Here is a 19,218-nt window from a genome sequence, read left to right on the forward strand (position 1 = left end):
ATGAGGGCTGCAGTATGTATCAGTGATGTGTCCTATAAGGAGCATTGGTGGCAAATCTGATGGCCAAATGGTAAAGAACATCATTTATTTTATTTAACCTTTAACTAGGTAAGCCAGTTAAGAACAAATTCTTATTTACAATGACGGCCTACCAAAAGGCAAAAGGCCTCCTGTGGGGACGGGGGGCTGGAATTTAAAAAATAATAGGGAAGATAAACTTGGGAAATCCTTTCTCTAATCTCTATGGAGGACCTTGATGAAGAAGGAAAGGGTCTGTTATTCTCTTTACAACTAGAAATGGACCGACTGTTTGAAGAGAGAGCAAAAGGGGCATTTGTAAGATCAAGAAGGAGATGGTTGGAGGAAGGTGAAAAAAATACAAAAAAAAAATAAATACAAAATACAAATTCTCAATTTACATCTATTCATAAGTTTAATATAGATGGCAAAGAAAATGAAAGCCCCAAAGATATTTCAAAATATGTTTCAGAATTCTATGGTAACCTTTATACCAGTAATGCCTGTCCTACTAGTGACATATCTGCCTTTCTAGACTCTGTCAAATACTATACAAAATTCATAGATGAAGACTTCCAAAAGTCTTGTGATGAAATTATTTCTATCAATGAAATAAATAAAAAAATGTATCAGCAAGTTAAAAGAGAACAAATCTCCAGGGAATGATGGCATTATCAGTGAATTCTATAAATATTCTCAGGATGATATTATTGAATTTATATTTCCTGTTTTTAAGGAGGCAATTGATTTAGGGGTCCTGTCTGTTTCTATGACACAAGGCCTCATTTCTGTAATACCCAAACCAAACAAAGATTCTATGATGTTAGAAAATTGGAGACCAATCACATTAGTAACATCTCTGTTAAATTATCCCATGGAACTTCACAGAGATTCGACATTAGACGTGGAATTAAACAAGGATGCCCAATTTCTCCTTTCTTATTTTTATTGGTCACACAAGTTATGTCACTTCATATAAATAAGGATAGTTTAGGGGTATTCAGATACAAGACAACGAGATAAAATGTTTACAATTGGCTGACGACACCACCATTTTTTTTTTAAAAAGATCATAATGAAGTCAGGAAAGCTATTGAGTGTGTTAATGCCTATCCATATCCAGCTAAAACAATGTATGTAAAATAATATAGCCAATCCAGTAATCTGAAATGTTCAGACGTTAACATCCACTGTATAGGTTTGTATTCACATGTTTTATATAACTTGTCACTAGTTGTTTTGCAAATTGACCATCAGGAGGCAGGATTTGGTTTCAACGAGAGACTTCAAGTGTAACACAACTCGTTTTCCTAATTTAATATACAAGTACAATCATCCATCTTGAAAATTCAACCTCATGGATGCTCTAAAATAATTGTATTTTTAATGTTCTCATCTTGATCCATTTTCGAGCATAGATCATTGTAATGGGGACGGAACCATTTATAGTCATTTGTTTCTTGGGGAAGATTATTGAGTGAGCGCAAACAGGATATTGCTGTCATCTGTCAACAAAGCAGAAACTTATCTTTAGATGTTTTAGTCTATTCAAATCAACTCTGGAGGAGGCAATTATTTTGCTCGAACTCTATTTAGTTATTATGGTCATTTCATGCTCATGGGCTGTATATTTTCTGTTCGTTTCTAAACCTGTAATTGGGCAAACTTAAGATTGTTTCAAATTAAGAGAAGCAGCTAGCTAGCCTGTATGGCCAGTCTATGTTTATGTCCCATTCAGAAGTGAAATGGTAAGTAATTACTTTTAATATAGTGAATATTATTGGTAGCTAAACAAAGCTGTCTTCAATGTTGTCCAACTTGTTTTAATCCCCACCCAGAATTGTGGGTTTTCTTGACATCATTCATCGCTAGCTACCTGAAGTTTGTCGCACGGCAAAATGGACTTTTCCAAATTTCTGGACGATGATTTCGACGTGAAGGACTGGGTGAATGGGGCCTTCAAGATGCAGAAGGATGTGCCTGGGAAGGCAGATGCACACGCGGCAACGCTGGTCATGAAACTGCAGTTGTTCATCCAGGAAGTCAACAATGCAATAGAGGGTAACTAAGCTTTGGGACAACATCGGGAATCTATTGGTTGGACTCCCTGAGTTGTGAACGATCTAGTGGGTGGCGACGGAAAATAACCATACCACAATGTAGCCGATTCACCCCCCTATTTACCAAACAACACACCCCTATTTACCAAACAAAGTGAAACGTGTCCCTGGCTATCAAATAGACGTCTGATTCCAACTTTTGTCTGAACCGCACCATATCCCGATGTTGTCCCAAAGCTAGGGTAACTGTGACATACTGTCAATTTTGTGTCTCAAGTCATGCTATTTTATTGCTGCCTGTTCCCCGAAACTACCAAGAAACATAAGTGTTCCAGGTTCAGTTAACTGAACTGGAAGAACCAAGAGTCATAGGCTACAGTAACCCAATAAGTGTCCAAGGACCTTGTTATTTTCAGAGGAAGACTGGCTCTGGCAGCCAAAACCGCCAAATATTCCATTTAAACAAGAGTCAATTCTTAATTGTGATACGGGTTTAGAAACGTAAAGCCCTTTAATTTAATGTCACATCAAAATAATTCTACACTTACTGTACACTGTTTTTACTGTACACGGTTTTAACAGACTTCATTGCAGCTGATCATTTACAACACGTTCTGGTGGCTTTCTTCCATTACACACAGGTGTTCGGCGCATGCTAGATCGCTAATTAGAACAGAACTCTGTCTTCCGTAAACACGCGCCGTAATCTGGAGATATGCACAAACGTTTTTGACTCATGCCATACGCTGCTGCTACTGTTTGTCTAACCTGTTGCCTAGTTACTTTATTCATAGTTATGTACATATCTGCCTCGATTACCTCGTACCCCTGCACATTGACTCGGTACTGGTACCCCGTGTATAAAGCCAAGCTATTTTTACTCCTTGTGTATTGATTATTATTTTCTATAATTTCTCTATTTTCTGTCTCTGCATTGTTGGGAAGGGCCCGTAAGTAAGCATTTCACTGTTGGCCTACACCTGTTGTTTACGAAGCATGATTTGATGTCTCCTGCTTCTCTGACCATTGACGCACACGATGGGAAACATTTGAATTGTATTTCTCCTTGTTCAGAGAGCAGTAACCAGGCCCTGCAGAACATGCCCAGAGTGCTGCGGGACGTGGAGGCCCTGAAGCAGGAAGCGTCATTCCTGAAGGAGCAGATGGTCCTTGTCAAAGAGGACATCAGGAAATTTGAGCAGGACACTGTTCAGTCCATGCAGGTATGGGAGCCATTTGCGTTATAAACGCACATCAGACGGATACCTCATCGAAATTGACTTGCAACTAAGCAAACACACACACACACACCATTCAAATATGCAGCACAGTCAGTACATGTAGATACGTCGACATACACACAGTCGCATAATACAATATAGTACTATGGTCAGGATATTGTCCTATTCAAATAGGATAACAAGCTCCCAGTGTGGCAAATGCAGTTGAAGTCAGAAGTTTACATACACCTTAGCCAAATACATTTAAACTCAGTTTTTCACAATTACTGTCTTAGGTCAGTTTGGATCAACACTTTATTTGAAGAATGTGAAATGTCAGAATAATAGTAGAGACAAATTATTTATTTCATCTTTTATTTCTTTCATCACATTCCCAGTGGGTCAGGAGTTTACATACACTCAATTAGCATTTGGTAGCATTGCCTTTTAAATTGTTTCAATTGAGTCAAACGTTTCGGGTAGCCTTCCACAAGCTTCCCACAATAAGTTGGGTGAATTTTGGCCCATTTCTCCTGACAGAGCTGGTGTAACTGAGTCAGGTTTGTAGGCCTCCTTGCTCGCACACACTTTTTCAGTTCTGCCCACACTTTTTTTATAGGATTGAGGTCAGGGCTTTTTGATGGCCACTCCAATACCTTGACTTTGTTGTCCTTAAGCCATTTTGCCACAACTTTGGAAGTATGCTTGGGGTCATTGTCCATTTGGAAGACCCAAGACTGATGTCTTGAGATGTTGCTTCAATATATCCACATAATTTTCCTGCTTCGTGATGCCATCTATTTTGTGAAGTGCAACAGTCCCCCCTGCAGCAAAGCACCCCAACAACATGATGCTGCCACCCCCCTGCTTCACAGTTGGGATGGTGTTCTTTGGCTTGCAAGCCTCCCCCTTTTTCCTCCAAACATATTGATGGTCATTAATGCCAAATGGTTCTATTTTTGTATCATCAGACCAGAGGACATTTCTATGTCGATATAGGACTTGTTTTACTGTGGATATAGATACTTTTGTACCTGTTTCCTCCAGCATCCTCACAAGGTCCTTTGCTGTTGTTCTGGGATTGATTTGCACTTTACGCACCAAAGTACATTCATCTCTAGGACACAGAACGCATCTCCTTCCTAAGCGGTATGATGGCTGCGTGGTCCCATGGTGATTATACTTGCGTACTATTGTTTGTACAGATGAACGTGGTACCTTCAGGCGTTTGGAAATTGCTCCCAAGGATGAACCAGACTTTTCATTTTCTGAGGTCTTGGCTGATTTCTTTAGATTTTCCCATGATGTCAAGCAAAGAGGCACTGAGTTTGAAGGTAGGCCTTGAAATACATCTACAGGTACACCTCCAATTGACTCAAATTATGTCAATTAGCCTATCAGAAGCTTCTAAAGCCATGACATAATTTTCTGGAATTTTCCAAGCTGTTTAAAGGCACAATCAACTTAGTGTATGTAAACTTCTGACCCACTGAAATTGTGATACAGTGAAATAATCTGTCTGTAAACAATTGTTGGAAGAATTACTTGTCACGCACAAAGTAGATGTCCTAACCGACTTGCCAAAACTATAGTTTGTTAACAAGAGATTTGTGGAGTGGTTGAAAAACGAGTTTTAATGACTAACTTAAGTGTGTGTAAACTTCCGACTTCCAACTGTATGTGTTGTCAGTTATACAGCACTAAGTCTTTGGCGTGTGGATTCTGTGTTGCAGGTCTTGGTTGAGCTCGATCAGGTCAAGTCTCGGATGCATCTAGCCTCCGATGCACTACAGGAGGCAGACAAATGGAGCACGCTCAGTGCAGACATCGAGGAGACCTTCAAGACACAGGTGGCGTCAAACTACCTCTAAAACCTCTAAAACCCTGCTCCACTCCAGAGATATGTAATATCTCACTGCACTGATTTAAGGATTCAGTGACTTGATATTTTAGGTGGCACGGGTGACCAAATATAAGAGCGTTGAAGCGTGAGGCTCAACTTCTCTGCTGTTTTGGTGCCCTGGCTACCACGCTGTGAATAGTGTGAAGTGAACCTGTGCACATGCGCAGATACTGTGAGAGAGAGAGTCTTGCATCTCGCTCATCTCAATATCTGCGATGCTGCATCGCGACAGTGTCATTCTGCTGAGTCGACTTGTAACAAGTGACCAACTCCTCAAAGGCAGAAGACATCCCACGTTAACGGGAACACACAAGCTCTAGTCATTTTCATTTTTGACTTGACCAAACATCGATTTCCATTTAACCGGAACTTTCTGCCACTACCTCGTTCCCCCAGGACATGGCTGTAATCTCTTCTAAACTGACCGCCATGCAGAACAGCCTGGCTATGCTGGTGGACACACCAGACTACTCTGAGAAATGTGTGCACCTGGAGGCTCTGAAGAACAGGCTGGAGGCCTTGGCCAGCCCCCAGATAGTAGCCACCTTCAACTCCATGTCTGTAGGTAAGAGATGGTCTGCAAATAACTTCTGATTGGGTTGAGATGGAATGCTCAATCCGTATTAGTTTAGACCGGTCTTTCTGAAACCTGATTCTGACTAGGCTTATGGTTTTCTTTTCTTCTGCAGACCAAGCCAAGCTCTTTGTGAAAGTCTTCACAGAGATCGACCGAATGCCACAGCTTCTTGCCTACTACTACAAGTGTCATAAGGTATGTGTTATATTTTCACTGATTTTAATTTAGCGTAATTGCTTACGTGGTTTTGTGGGTGGGTGTTTTCCAATTGTTGACTTGAATTATCCTGTGTGTGTGTGTGTGTTTCCAGGGTCAGCTGGTGAGTGTGTGGCAGGACCTGTCTCAGAGTGAGCTGAGTCTAAATCAGCAGCTGGCTGAGTTCTACGACACCTTGCTCTCCACCTGGCACTCCCAGCTACAGTGGAGCATCCAGGTATACTCACACACACACACACACACAGTCTAGTGCTTTTTAAACTTTTTCAGTGGGATCCCATTTCTTTCAGCAGAATTTCTGGCAAAATTCTTCAAATAAATTTAGATTTATACTTTTCTCATCACAATTAAAATAACCAATAAATACTTTGTTTTACTCAATAAAATGTGTATCTTTCTCATTATCTTTCAAAGAAGTTTGTATATTGTCCCGTACAATGATCTGGAATTCACCCCAATTATGTATTTCATTATGTGAAAAACTGGCTAAACACTGCAATTCCCACTCGACCCCGACTTTGAGTACCACTGCTCTGTATCATACCATAACACACACGCTCCATCGTAACATAACACACACAACTAAGTATCCTTCCCACACTGTATCAGACAGCAACGCGTACTCTCGGTTTGGGCTGCCCAAGTAATTCAATTCACATCGAAATTGCAATATTGACATTTGCAGTGTCCATATCTCAAGAGATCCATATCGTATGCAATATTTTAAAACGCCACTCGGCCGCGTCAATTTTTAAAATGTACTTTGTTTGTCATCTCTCTTCTCTTGCGTCTGCTTTCCACAAGCCTTGCCCCATGTCACTCAAAGCAGCGCGGCTCCGCCTCCTCACTGTTCGATCCACTATAAGTTTGCATGCAGTTCCCGTCATGCAGTCCACAGATTGTTCCAAACACAAACGATGCTGCTTTCCACTTTGCTTCTTAATATAAGTATTTATATGATTCCAACCGTTCACCCAAGTGTTTTGATTTATATCACAATGTTTGATAAAAAAAAAAGCTATTATATTTTTTTTACCCATATCATGCAGCCCTGCTCTAGGCATCCTTACTCACACTACCATAAATTTACACACCATGACTTACACTAATAGACTGTACAATAAAAAAATATATATATTCTTGCTGTAAAAAAAACATGTCCGCAGAGGGTCCACAATCTTCCATCTACAACTTGTCATCTCCAACCTAACCCCATGTCCCCATATGACTGTATATGAATCGATCTACCTTCCACCACCAGGTGTTTAAGAACCCATACGAGGTGGTGACAGTGCTGCTGATCCAGACCCTGGGGGCCATGGTGCCCTCCATCCCTGTGTGTCTGAGCACGGCCATGGAGCGCGCCCCCCAGGAGCAGCGGCTGGACACCCTGCTGGAGCTCCACCACACCGCTGCCACCTTCGGCAGAAGCCTGGCGCAGGCCATGTTGCCTCACCTGGGTCTGTTCGCCTGCTACTGCGTCTATGTATTTATTTATTTATAGGCCTATCATTGGCACGTTATTCGACAAGTCTGTCAGTGCTGAGGTGTAAAACAGTTGTTGATTTTGCTAAACAGTTTATTTCCATCCGCAGTCCCTTGTTAGTCAGCAGTGAGATTGATGATATAGATTATAAGATTGTAGTGATATCAGCCCTGCGTCAAAATACTTGAAAGGTGGCCTTGATTTTGCTTGGAGTTTGCACTTTTGGGACTATTCCATAGGAACATAATTATAGTAGGGAAACTGAAGTATTTGAAAGATCTGCTCATGACATGTTTATGGTAATCTTGATAGTGATGCTAATTAATTGTTTTGATATATATATATATATATATAGCGCTGAATCCTAACTTGAGCTCCACTTAGGTAATTCAAACTTTTCCTTAGGGTTGACATCTGAGTGTTTTTTTTGGTGGGGGGGGGGAGAGTTCAGCGCTCACAAGGTAGACTAATGTTGTGGTTGTACCTCTCAGGCGAGAACAACCTGCTGAAGGTGAATGAGCTGGTCAGTGCCCTGTACGACCCCTACAAACCCTACCAGCTGCAGTATGGAGACCTGGAGGAGTCCCACCTCCTCATTCAGATCAGCGCCGTGCCCCTGGTGAGGCAAATTTACATTTTAGTCATCTAAGAGACTTACAGGAGCAATTAGGGTAAAGTGCCTTGCTCAACTAGTCGGCTCGGGGATTCGAATCGGCGACCTTTTGATTACTGGCCCAATAATCCTATCTGCTAGGATACCACCGCACACACACAAACCAAACCTTATTCAATTGTCATTTCATTTTTGGGGGAAGGCGAGTGGAAAGGACCTTGTGACCATTGACCGTGTACCTCTTGCCTTCTCTCTTCGTCGTACGTTTTCTTCTCTCTCCCGCTCTTCTTTCTCTGTCCTTCCCTCTTTCTCTCTCTCCTTATTCCCCTCCTTCTGTCAGGAGCGTGGTGAGGTGATAGACTGTGTAGAGGAGCTGAGTCACTCAGTGGGGAAGCTGTTTGGCCTGGCCGGTGCTGCTGTTGACCGCTGTGTCAAACTGACTGACGGCCTGGCCTTGTGTGGCCTCCTCAAGGCCCTCAAAGCCCTCTTCGCCAAGTAATTATACACAACTATACACTTAAAAAAAAAAAAATGTTTAATCATTTTTTGGGAGGTGGAATGTTAAAGCTTTTCAGTGTAAACTTAAACGGCATGTAGAAAAGATAATACAGTATATTTTCTTTTAAATAAGATCATCTTTGAGAACTAACAATCGCCATTCCAAAAATGTCATTGCATGGGGCCTCAATTGATTTTGTTATGTTTGAGTCACTCAGATCGCATAAGAACATGGCATAAGCCATGGTAAAATGTGTAGAATTGTAGTAAATTCGCTTTAAAACATAACAGTTTTGTCTCTGCGGCCAAGAGGACACCCACTACTCCCCCAACCCTAATTATGACACCACTGCTGGAAAAAAAATCCTAGGGGAAACACTGACAGTTCATACACATACTACACAGTACATGCACATTTCAATATTTGTGTGAATATTCTGGTTGACTTTTGTCCATTGCTCTCACATATATGTGTCTTGGCCAATTTTTCTACAGGTATGTGTCAGACTTCTCCACTACTCTGCAGTCAGTCAGGAAGAAGTGCAGGTTGGAGGACATGCCCAGTGCTGCGGTGTTCCAAGAGGATTGGACTGCCTTCCAGAACTCGGTCAGGTGGGTTTTGTTAATGTCACAGGGCCCAGTGTCTTATTGTACACTACATGACCAAAAGTAAGTGAACACCTGCTCGTCCAACATCTCATTCCAAAATCATGGGAATTAATATGGATTTGGTGCCCTCTTTGCTGCTAGCCTCCATTCTTCTGGGAAGGCTTTCCACTAGATGTTGGAACATTGCTGCGGGTACTTTCCATTCAGCCACAAGAGCATTAGTGAGGTTGGGCACTGATGCCTGACTCGCAGTTGGCGTTCCCATTCCATTCAATTCATCCCAAAAGTGTTTGATGGGGTTGAGGTCAGTGCTCTGTGCAGGCCAGTCAAGTTCTTCCTCACCTATCTCGACAAACCATTTCTGTATGGACTTCGCTTTGTGCACGGGGGGCATTGTCATGCTGAAACAGGAAAGGGCCTTCCCCAAACTGTTGCCACAAAGTCTAGAATGTCATTGTATGCTATAGCGTTAAGATTTAACTTCACTGGAACTAAAGGGCCTAGCCCAAACCATGAAAAACAGGCCCATACCATTATTCCTCCTCCACCAAACTTAACAGTTGGCACTATGCATTCGGGCAAACATGGTTCTCCTGGCATCCTCCAAACCAAAATTTGTCCGTCAGACTGCCAGATGGTGAAGCACGATTCATCACTCCAGAGAACGCGTTTCCACTGCTCCAGAGTCCAATGGCGGCGAGCTTTACACCACTTCATCCGTCGACTTGGCATTGCACATGGTGATCTTAGGCTTGTGTACGGCTGCTCGTCCATGGAAACCCATTTCATGAAGCTCCGAACGAACAGTTCTGGTGCTGACGTTGCTTCTAGAGGCAGTTGGGAACTCTGTAGGGAGTGTTGCAATCAAGAACAGACTATTTTTGCGAGCCGCGCGCTTCAGCACTTGGCAGTCCCTTTCTGTTTTCTGTGAGCTTGTGTGGCATACCACTTCCCTGTTGAGCTGTTATTGCTCCTAGACGTTTCCATTTCACAATAACAGCACTTACAGTTGACTGGGGCAGCTCTAGCAGGGCAGAAAGTTGACGAACTGACTTGTTGGAAATGTGGCATCCTATGATGGTGCCACGTTAAGTCACTGAGCTCTTCGGTAAGGCCATTCTACTGCCAATGTTTGTCTATGGAGATTGCATGGCGGTGTGCTCGATTTTATACATTTGTCAACAACGGCTGTGACTGAAATGGCCAAATCCACTAATTAGAAGGGGTGTCCACCCACATGCTTTTGTGTATATATAGTGTGTTAGAAAGCCACATATTTCTGCTACCACTCTGTCAGCAGAGCTGACTTTAAGTGTCAGGTTTTACACCCCGATTTGCGTAGGGAGTGACGTATCACATTTTGTGCCCTATCTAGACAAAGAATGGATTGAATTTGCCTCTGAGCAACGGTGCCCAGCCTGCCAGATGGCATGTTAAAGGCAGATTGACGTTTATTGTCGTGTATCTTGCTCTGGAGGCAGAATTTAGCTATTTCTGCTTTCTGGGCCAGATGTAAAGTCACAAAAACTCATTTAAGGTGAGGCATTAGGGTTAGCAGTGTGGTTAAGGTTAGGTCTAAAATCAGATTTTATGACTTTTTGGCTGTGCCAGCTAGTGACCACTCTGCAGAGCTGCCTCCAGGGCAAGGTTCATGACAATAAATGCCATATTAAAGGGGACAATCTAGGGACTCCATCAATTGTGGTTTCGTCTCGCTGTGATATTCTGAGCCAGATTGGGAGCTCTCGAAATGAATAAATGCGAAATAATTTTGTAGAATTGAAACACGACCACTTTCTCTTGGTCACAGAGGGACGAAATGACTTAATGCGCAAAGCTGAAGTTGTAACGAGTCTGTACACATTCGAATGGTGTTTCTGCTTCGCTAAGAGGACGCTTGGTAGAACATGCTGTGCCGTCAGTTATATGAAATGGATCCAAACTTGTACTGTCACTAAATATGATCATATTTATTTTACAGTTCGTTATAAGGTTGAATATTTTAGTAAATTGTTTATGATTTGATTGTTACTATATTTAGAAAGCGTTTCAGTAATTACAAGCCCTATTTCCCCCACTTTTATTGAATAGGACAAAAGTCTGATATTGTTTTTTAAAAATATTTTTGTAATATTTGTACTATATACTTGAGCCTGTGTCCTCAAAAGTCAGTACACCTCAGCAATTGTATACATTTTTTTTTTTACCAGAAAGGTCAGTTCCAGACCTTTCGAGAACTATGCAGCATTACCAGATATTGTTTATGGTAATATCATGAAAAATAATAACTTTTGGGTCTATTTAGGCAGAAATCTTCATTTTTTTATTTCCCCCATAACGTTTAACCAGGCCAATGCAGCACAGCTCGGCCGGTCATGGCCCGGTAGTATGAAAAGAGTAATTGTGCATGAACTGTCTGTTATTTTTGCTACCCCGTGTATCCTCTGCATTGCAGGATCATTGCCACCTGTGGGGAGTTGCTGAGACAGTGTGGGGCCTATGAGCTGCAGCTGTCAAACAAGTAAGACCAATGTCATCGCTCTAGCCGAGTTCCAAATCAACCCCCAGACCCTACTCCCTAGCTACCTGACTCCCCTACTTATATCCCTTCATACTTCCCCCGTTCTCTTGCCATGACCTATAGGTCAATTTTATTTAAGTACGTTTTATTTCAAAGTGCATGGGCCTCAACACACTTTATGATCCTATAGGATCCTGGCCACGGCGGGGAAGTACCTGTCTGAGTCGTACAGCCCTAGGAGCCTGGCGGGCATCCAGGAAGCCAGCTCCACAGAGAGGAAGGCAAGCGGCAGGAACCCCTGGCAGGAGTATAACTACCTGCAGAGGGGCAACATGTCAGAGTACAACAGCCTGATGGGGCTGCTCTACTCCCTCAAGGTATGGATGTTCATACGGGGGGGGGGGGGGGGCACTGTTAACTTGGCACTGTTAACTTTCATTTGGGTTTAAGGTTTTTAGCTTGGGTGTGATGTTACAGTAGTTGTTGGCTAGGATGGGAATGTAGCCTATAAATGGTCAAATGTCCCATTTTGAACTATTTTCAGAGTGAAAATACAGAGAGTCTTGTGATCTACGACCTAGTCATTTTTGCTTCAATAAAGGCTTGTAAATGCAATTAAGTAAGTGTCACTATGTTTTCAGGGAGTTAGGTCTGTTGTGAGGTCTGACATGTTCAAGTTGTCGTTGTTTTGTAGGAGAAGGGGACAGGTAACTCCAGTCTTCTGGCTGAGCCCCGAGTGGCTCTGACCCGTCTCAACCAGCAGGCCAACCAGCTGGCCTTCGACTCGGTCTTCCTGCAGATCAAACATCAACTCTGCTTGGTCTCCAAAATGGAGGTCTGTGTGTGTGTGTGTGCAGTCAGTGACTCTAGTTTCTGTATGTAAATGTAATGCTTACATATGTTCCGTCTTGTACCACGGCTGTTATCAGAGCCGAGACGCAGGAGGTTTTGGAGAGAGCTATGCTGAAGACCTGCCTACCTTCAGCTTGTCCCCACAGGAGTACATCACCAATGTATGTCTGGTCTAACTATGGGCACAACATCTACAGGTTATATAATTCAAGTCGTAGATTCTAGTGTTATTGTATGTGTATTATAACCTGTCCTTGCAAGCTGTCTTTTGGAAAAATGTTTTAGTGGTGGTTTTTCTGCTGTAAATGTTCACCGTTAGTGTTACTATAGTACTATGAATGTTCCGGTTCCGTCAGGTTGTGTTGAGGTGGCTTACTGCCTGTGGTTTCTCCTTGAAAGATAGGACAGTACATCATGTCTCTGCCGCTCCACTTGGAGCCCTTTGTGACGCAAGAAGACCCGGCGCTGGAGTTGGCCCTGCACGCAGGAAAGCTGCCTTTCCCTCCTGAGCAAGGTGACCCCCCCCCTCTCTTTCATTCGGTCTATCCCTCCATCTGTCTCTCTACTCTTCCCTCCTTTTTAGATGTTTGTCCCTCTTGTCTGGTACCCGTCTCCCTTGTTCTTTTGCTCCTCATCTCTCTTCAGGTTTTCCACCTTTTTCCTCTCTTCCACAGTCCTCTTCTATCTCCCCATACCTCTCCCCTCTCTTCTCAGTCCCCCCCCCCCACTTTACCTATTGCCCTAAACTTCCGGTCTCTTCTTTCTTTCTTTTTCTCCTTGCACACTCCATCTCTCCTCCAGTCTCCCTCTCGTTTGTCCTAATTTCAATAGCTGCCCTTGCCATTTTCTGTGTGTGACTGGCCATGCCTCATGTTTGTCTGATGTTGTTTCAACCTCAGGTGATGACCTTCCGGAGCTGGACAACACAGCAGACTACTGGCTGGGCTCCATCGCCAGGGCGACCATGCAAACGTACTGTGACGCCATCCTGCTCATCCCAGAGCTCACGGCCCACTCCACCAAACAGCTGGCCACCGACATCGGTACTGTACCTCTGTCAATGACCCCCAAAATATTAGGGATGTAACAATTCAGCGATAAGCATTGGTCCCTGGTTCAAATGTTGAAGATACGAGTGCGTCGCTCTGCGCGAGCCCAAACCGCTCCGACGTTCAAATGTTACAAATTGCCGGTTCACTAATGTTTTTTTTAATCGTATTGTTTTATTTCCGAAAATACCTCATCTGTTGTGACTGACTTGATGTGTCCTCTCCTTCAGTTCAGTAGCCTGTCGAACTTTTGTGACTAACTGCATATGACTGTCAAATAACAACTGTGCGCCCAGCTGGGAGATACAGCTGCTGGTGCCAACGAGAGGTCGGCCTATCCCTGTTCTAATAGGATATTCGTACATCTGTGCGGCACTTTCAGCATTCAGAGGCCTGTAAAATGGCTCTCGCAATGTCAAATCATAGGCTTTATTAGTTGAGTGACAACCAATGTAATTTGATGGCTCATTGTTACCAAATGTGCTGTAGAAAATGGTGTTTTACCGGAGTTGTGTAGCCTACCAGAGTGGATGCAACTCACATCCAACTGCTGATTTTAAGGTTTTCAATCATTCAGATTTTATTTAGATTGTTCAGGTTCACCATAAGAAATAGTTTTGGTAGTTTTGCTTTAAACAGTCAATGTTTTGGGTAATTTTTTACATAAACAGGGTTATTTTGTAAGGGCAGCAATAATTTTTGCGAGAATGCAAGGTTGCATTCAATGGTTCCCTCCTGTACTCCCTGTTCACCCACGACTGCATGGCCAGGCACGACTCCAACACCATCATTAAGTTTGCAGACGACACAACAGTGGTAGGCCTGATCACCGACAATGACGAGACCGCCTATAGGGAGGAGGTCAGAGACCTGGCCGGGTGATGCCAGAATAACAACCTATCGCTCAACGTAAACAAGACTAAGGAGATGATTTGGGACAACAGAAAAAGGAAGACCGAGCACGCCCCCATTCTCATCGACGGGGCTGTAGTGGAGCAGGTTGAGAGCTTTAAGTTCCTTGGCGTCCACAGCAACAACAAACTAGAATGGTCCAAACACACCAAGACAGTCGTGAAGAGGTCACGACAAAGTCTATTCCCCCTCAGGAAACGAAAAAGATTTGGCATGGGTCCTGAGATCCTCAAAAGGTTCTACAGCTGCAACATCGAGAGCATCCTGACATGTTGCATCACTACCTGATACGGCAATTGCTCGGCTTCCGACCGCAAGGCACTACAGAGGGTAGTGCGCACGGCCCAGTACATCACTGGGGCAAAGCTGCCTGCCATCCAGGACCTCTACACCAGGCGGTGTCAGAGGAAGGCCCTAAAAGCTGTCAAAGACCCCAACCACCCCAGTCATAGACTGTTCTCTCTACTACCACATGGCAAGTGGTACCGGAGTGCCAAGTCTAGGACAAAAAGGATTCTCAACAGTTTTTACCTCCAGGCCATAAGACTCCTGAACAGGTATTCAAATGGCTACTCGGACTATCTGCATTGTGTATGGTATTGGGGCCCATGTATTTAGAGTCCCATTGAATCGTTCATGAAATATTTGTTAGATAGCTCTAGAGCTCTGGAGCTCTAGCTCTGGAGCCAACGTGGTTATAAGTACTGAATGTCATTGCTTTTTGGATGCTGTATGATCGTCTGGAGTTGGTTGTTTAGTAAAAAAAAAAAAATTCAAACTACAGACTCGTTTTACATTTTTCAGATAAAAAATTAAATTAAAATAAACCAAGAAGCAGTACGTACTTACACACACGTTGTAATTAAAAAGTTATATGTAACTGCATTGATGTTGATAGTAATAAAGCATCATCAAGTATGCGTTGTCAAATGGCTACTTGACAAAGCATCAATAGTGTATCATTAAGCTTGGCAGGTACTCTACATCTATTTGTAATTAATATCGGAAACCCAGAACTAAAATGTTGACGCTCGATTAACTTCAAGGGGAGGGAGATGTGAACTTGTCTTGCAAAGTATCCCCCCTCCCTCCCTTAATTGGAAACTCTACAAGTTTCAGGCAAGTCTATTGGCCAAATGTCCATTTCTGAAATTTGAAATATGCGAGCACCTGCAAAATTGTAATTTGTCCAAATGTTCAGTGGTGAAAAATCAGCGTACCAGAACAGAGTTCCTCGTTAGTCGTTGCATCCCACAGACTGTTGACAGACGCAACGATACCATTTATGTTAAGTGCGTCTATCCACAAGAGATTAATTGGTAATAATATAGTAATAATCTAATTGTATTGGTCACATACACATATTTAGCAGATGTTATTGGGGGTGTAGCGAAACGCTTGTGTTCCTAGCTCCAACAGTGCAGTAGTATCTAACAATGCACATGAATCTAAAGTTAAATAATGGCATTAAGAAATATATAAATATTAGGACACGCAATGTCGGAGTGACAATGACTAAAATACAGTGTATATATATATATATATATATATATGTATGTATGTATGTATGTATGTATGTATGTATGTGTGTGTGTGTGTGTGTGTGTATGTGTATGTGTATGTGTATATATATGTGTATGTATATGTATATATATATATGTGTATATGAGTAAAGCAGTATGTAAACATTTATTAAAGTGATAAGTGATTCTATGTATATGATGGCTATTTAACAGTTTGATGGCCTTGAGAGAAGCTGTTTTTCAGTCTCTCTGTCCCAGTTTTAAAGCAGCTGTACTGACCTCGCCTTCTGGATGATAGCGGGGTGAACAGGCTGTTGCTCGGGTTTTTGTTGTCCTCTGATCTTTTTGGCCTTCCTGTGACATCAGGTGCTGTAGGTGTCCTGGAGGGCAGGTAGTTTGCCCCCGGTGATGCGTTGGTCAGACTGCACCACCCTCTGGAGAGCTCTGCAGTTGCGGGCGGTGTAGTTGCGGTACCAGGCGGTGATGCAGCCTGACAGGATGCTCTCAATTGTGCAGTTGTAAAGGTTTGTGAGGGTCTTAGGGGCAAAGCCGAATTTCTTCTGCATCCTGAGGTTGAAGAGGTGCTGTTGCGCCTTCCTCCGCACACTGTCTGTGGGTGGACCATTTCAGATCGACAGTGATGTGTACGCCGAGGAACTTGAAGCTTTTCACCTTCTCCACTGCGGTCCCGTCAATGCGGATAGGGGTGTGCTCCCTCTGCTGTTTCCTGAAGTCCACGATCAGCTCCTTCGTTTTGTTGACGTTGAGAGAGAGGTTATTTTCCTGGCACCACTCCTCCAGGGCCCTCACCTCCTCCCTCTAGGCTGTCTCGTCATTGTTGGTAATCAGGCCTACTACTGTTGTGTTGTCTGCAAACTTCATGATTGAGTTGGAGGCCTGCGTTGCCACGCAGTCATGGGTGACCAGGGAGTACAGGAGGGGGCTGAGTACCCACCCTTGTGGGGCCCGTGTTGAAGATCAGTGAAGTGGAAGTGTTGTGTCCTACCTTCACCACCTGGGGGCTGCCTGTCAGGAAGTTCAGGAACCATTTGCACAATGTGAAGTTCAGACCCAGGGCCCCAACTTTAATGATGAGCTTGAAGGGTACTATGCTGTTGAATACTGAGCTATAGTCAATGAACAGCAGTCTTACATAGATATTCCTCTTGTCCAGATGGGATAGAGCAGTGTGATGGCGATTGCGTCGTCTGTGGATCTATTGGGGTGGTATGCAAATTGAAGTGGGTCTAGGGTGTTAGGTAAGGTGGAGGTGATATGATCCTTAACGACTGTAGCCTCTCAAATCACTTCATGATGACAGAAGTGAGTGCTACGGTGGCCTCCCTAGTGGCGCAGTGGCCTAAGGCAGTGCTAGCTGTGCCACTAGAGATCCTGGGTTCGAGTCCAGGCTCTGTCGCAAACGGCCGCGACCGGGAGACCCATCGGGCGGCGCACAATTGGGCCAGCATCGTCCGGGTTAGGGGAGGGTTTGGCTGGCAGGGATGTCCTTGTCCCATCGGGCACTAGCAACTTCTGTGGCGGTCTGGGCGCAGTGCACGATGACACGGTCGCCAGGTGTACGGTGTTTCCTCCGACACATTGGTGTGGCTGGCTTCCGGGTTAAGTGGGCATTGTGTCAAGAAGCAGTGGGTACAGGAACAATGGTGGACATCTTGAAGCAAGTGGGGACAGCAGACTGGGATAGGGGGATATTGAATATGTCAAACACTCCAGCCAGCTGGTCTGCGGATGCTCTGAGGACATGGCTAGGGATGCCACCTGCAGCCTTGCGAGGGTTAACACGCTTAAACGTGTTATTCACATCGGCCAGGGACAACGATACAGTCCTTGGGAGCGGGCCGTGTCGGTGGCACTGTATTATCCTCAAAGCGGGCGAAGAAGGTGTTTTTAGCTTGTCCCGGGAGCAAAACATCTGTGTCTGCGATGTGGCTGGTTTTTCCCTTTGTAATCCTTGTTTGTCTGTAGACCCTGCCACATACTATATTATTACCTATTACATACTATATTATGTCCATACTATGTTTTCAGTGTCTTAGTGCCACACAGTGTTTGTTGGTCTTCAACATCTGTCTCCTAACTCCCCACAGACTATCTGAGCAACGTTATGGACGCATTGGGCCTGCAGCCCTCCAGGACACTTCAGCAGATAGTGACCCTGCTGAGGGCCAAGCCAGAGGAGTACAGACAGACGGCCAAACTGCTGCCCCGCAGACTGGTGTCCACCATCGCTGCCCTGAGAGGGCTGGACCACTGACCACGGTCACACTCTAAACCGGTAACGGACTATGGACAAAAAAATAAGCTATTTTGCTAACTCTGGCACATTGACTCTTAAATGTTGATGAATGTACACTGTCTCTGTCACATAAGTCCAACGTTAAAAGTATAGGGCCCAGTTTTTTTTTTCTCGTCCCAACACAAATACATTGTCTTTCACCTCCTGTGTTGGTCAGCCTGATTTCAAATGTGTTTACACTTGACCCAAAAACAAATCCAGTCTTAGAATGTAGAGAAATATCAAATTACACTTTTTTTATACGTGTTGTAAATATGGAAGTATGTCATGTAAAAAATTATGATCCTACTCAAATCGCTTGTTCCTCACTGTTTTTCTTCTCTATAGATTTGATCATTACAATCTGGAGTCTGGACCCCTGGTATGACGGAGAACTGAGAAGTATCCATTTGGGGATATTCCCATCATGCAACATCTTCAAATCAAATATTGTAACTGCTTTGGCATCATACTATTGGCAATTCTGTTAGTAAAAAAATATATATTGTTTTCTATTATGTTACATTTTTGTTCATTTACACTTATATTGGGGTAAATCCGGGTAGAATTGGTTTTGCTTATTTGTAATGTACTGGAATCTATCCACTAATTTAATAAACATGTGGCCTTGTTGTCTTCAAGTCTTTGATATTGAAATTAATTGAAGATTCAAGCTCAATGTCTGATTAACTGAGGATGCTGTTGCCACAGCAAGGGTAGTATTGTTCACATAGGCTATGTTTAACAGTATGAAGGTTCATCTCAGAAAATAATTAATGAACATACTGTAATGCTAAGGTTGGCAACAGGCCAAAGCTAAAATCTAGACTAAAATCTCCAGGAATTCAACTGATTTGTTTAATTC

General features: G+C 43.4%; 1 protein-coding gene across 1 annotated transcript; it reads left to right on the forward strand.

The window, feature by feature from the left end:
• The first annotated feature begins 1,481 nt into the window (after positions 1–1,481).
• LOC139368180 (conserved oligomeric Golgi complex subunit 7-like) lies at positions 1,482–18,994 on the forward strand. The gene is made up of 19 exons (XM_071106797.1): positions 1,482–1,766; positions 1,857–2,079; positions 3,153–3,301; positions 5,032–5,148; positions 5,598–5,766; positions 5,891–5,973; positions 6,089–6,211; positions 7,256–7,454; positions 7,972–8,099; positions 8,434–8,588; positions 9,087–9,203; positions 11,656–11,721; positions 11,912–12,098; positions 12,416–12,556; positions 12,651–12,734; positions 12,973–13,087; positions 13,473–13,616; positions 18,166–18,353; positions 18,702–18,994. Exons 2-18 carry the CDS (start codon positions 1,917–1,919, stop codon positions 18,330–18,332), a joined length of 2,307 nt encoding a protein of 768 aa, XP_070962898.1. The 5' UTR covers positions 1,482–1,766; positions 1,857–1,916; the 3' UTR covers positions 18,333–18,353; positions 18,702–18,994.
• The last annotated feature ends 224 nt before the right edge of the window (positions 18,995–19,218 follow it).

This window comes from Oncorhynchus clarkii, chromosome 16, assembly GCF_045791955.1.
Source record: "Oncorhynchus clarkii lewisi isolate Uvic-CL-2024 chromosome 16, UVic_Ocla_1.0, whole genome shotgun sequence".
NCBI classification, from domain to species: domain Eukaryota; kingdom Metazoa; phylum Chordata; class Actinopteri; order Salmoniformes; family Salmonidae; genus Oncorhynchus; species Oncorhynchus clarkii.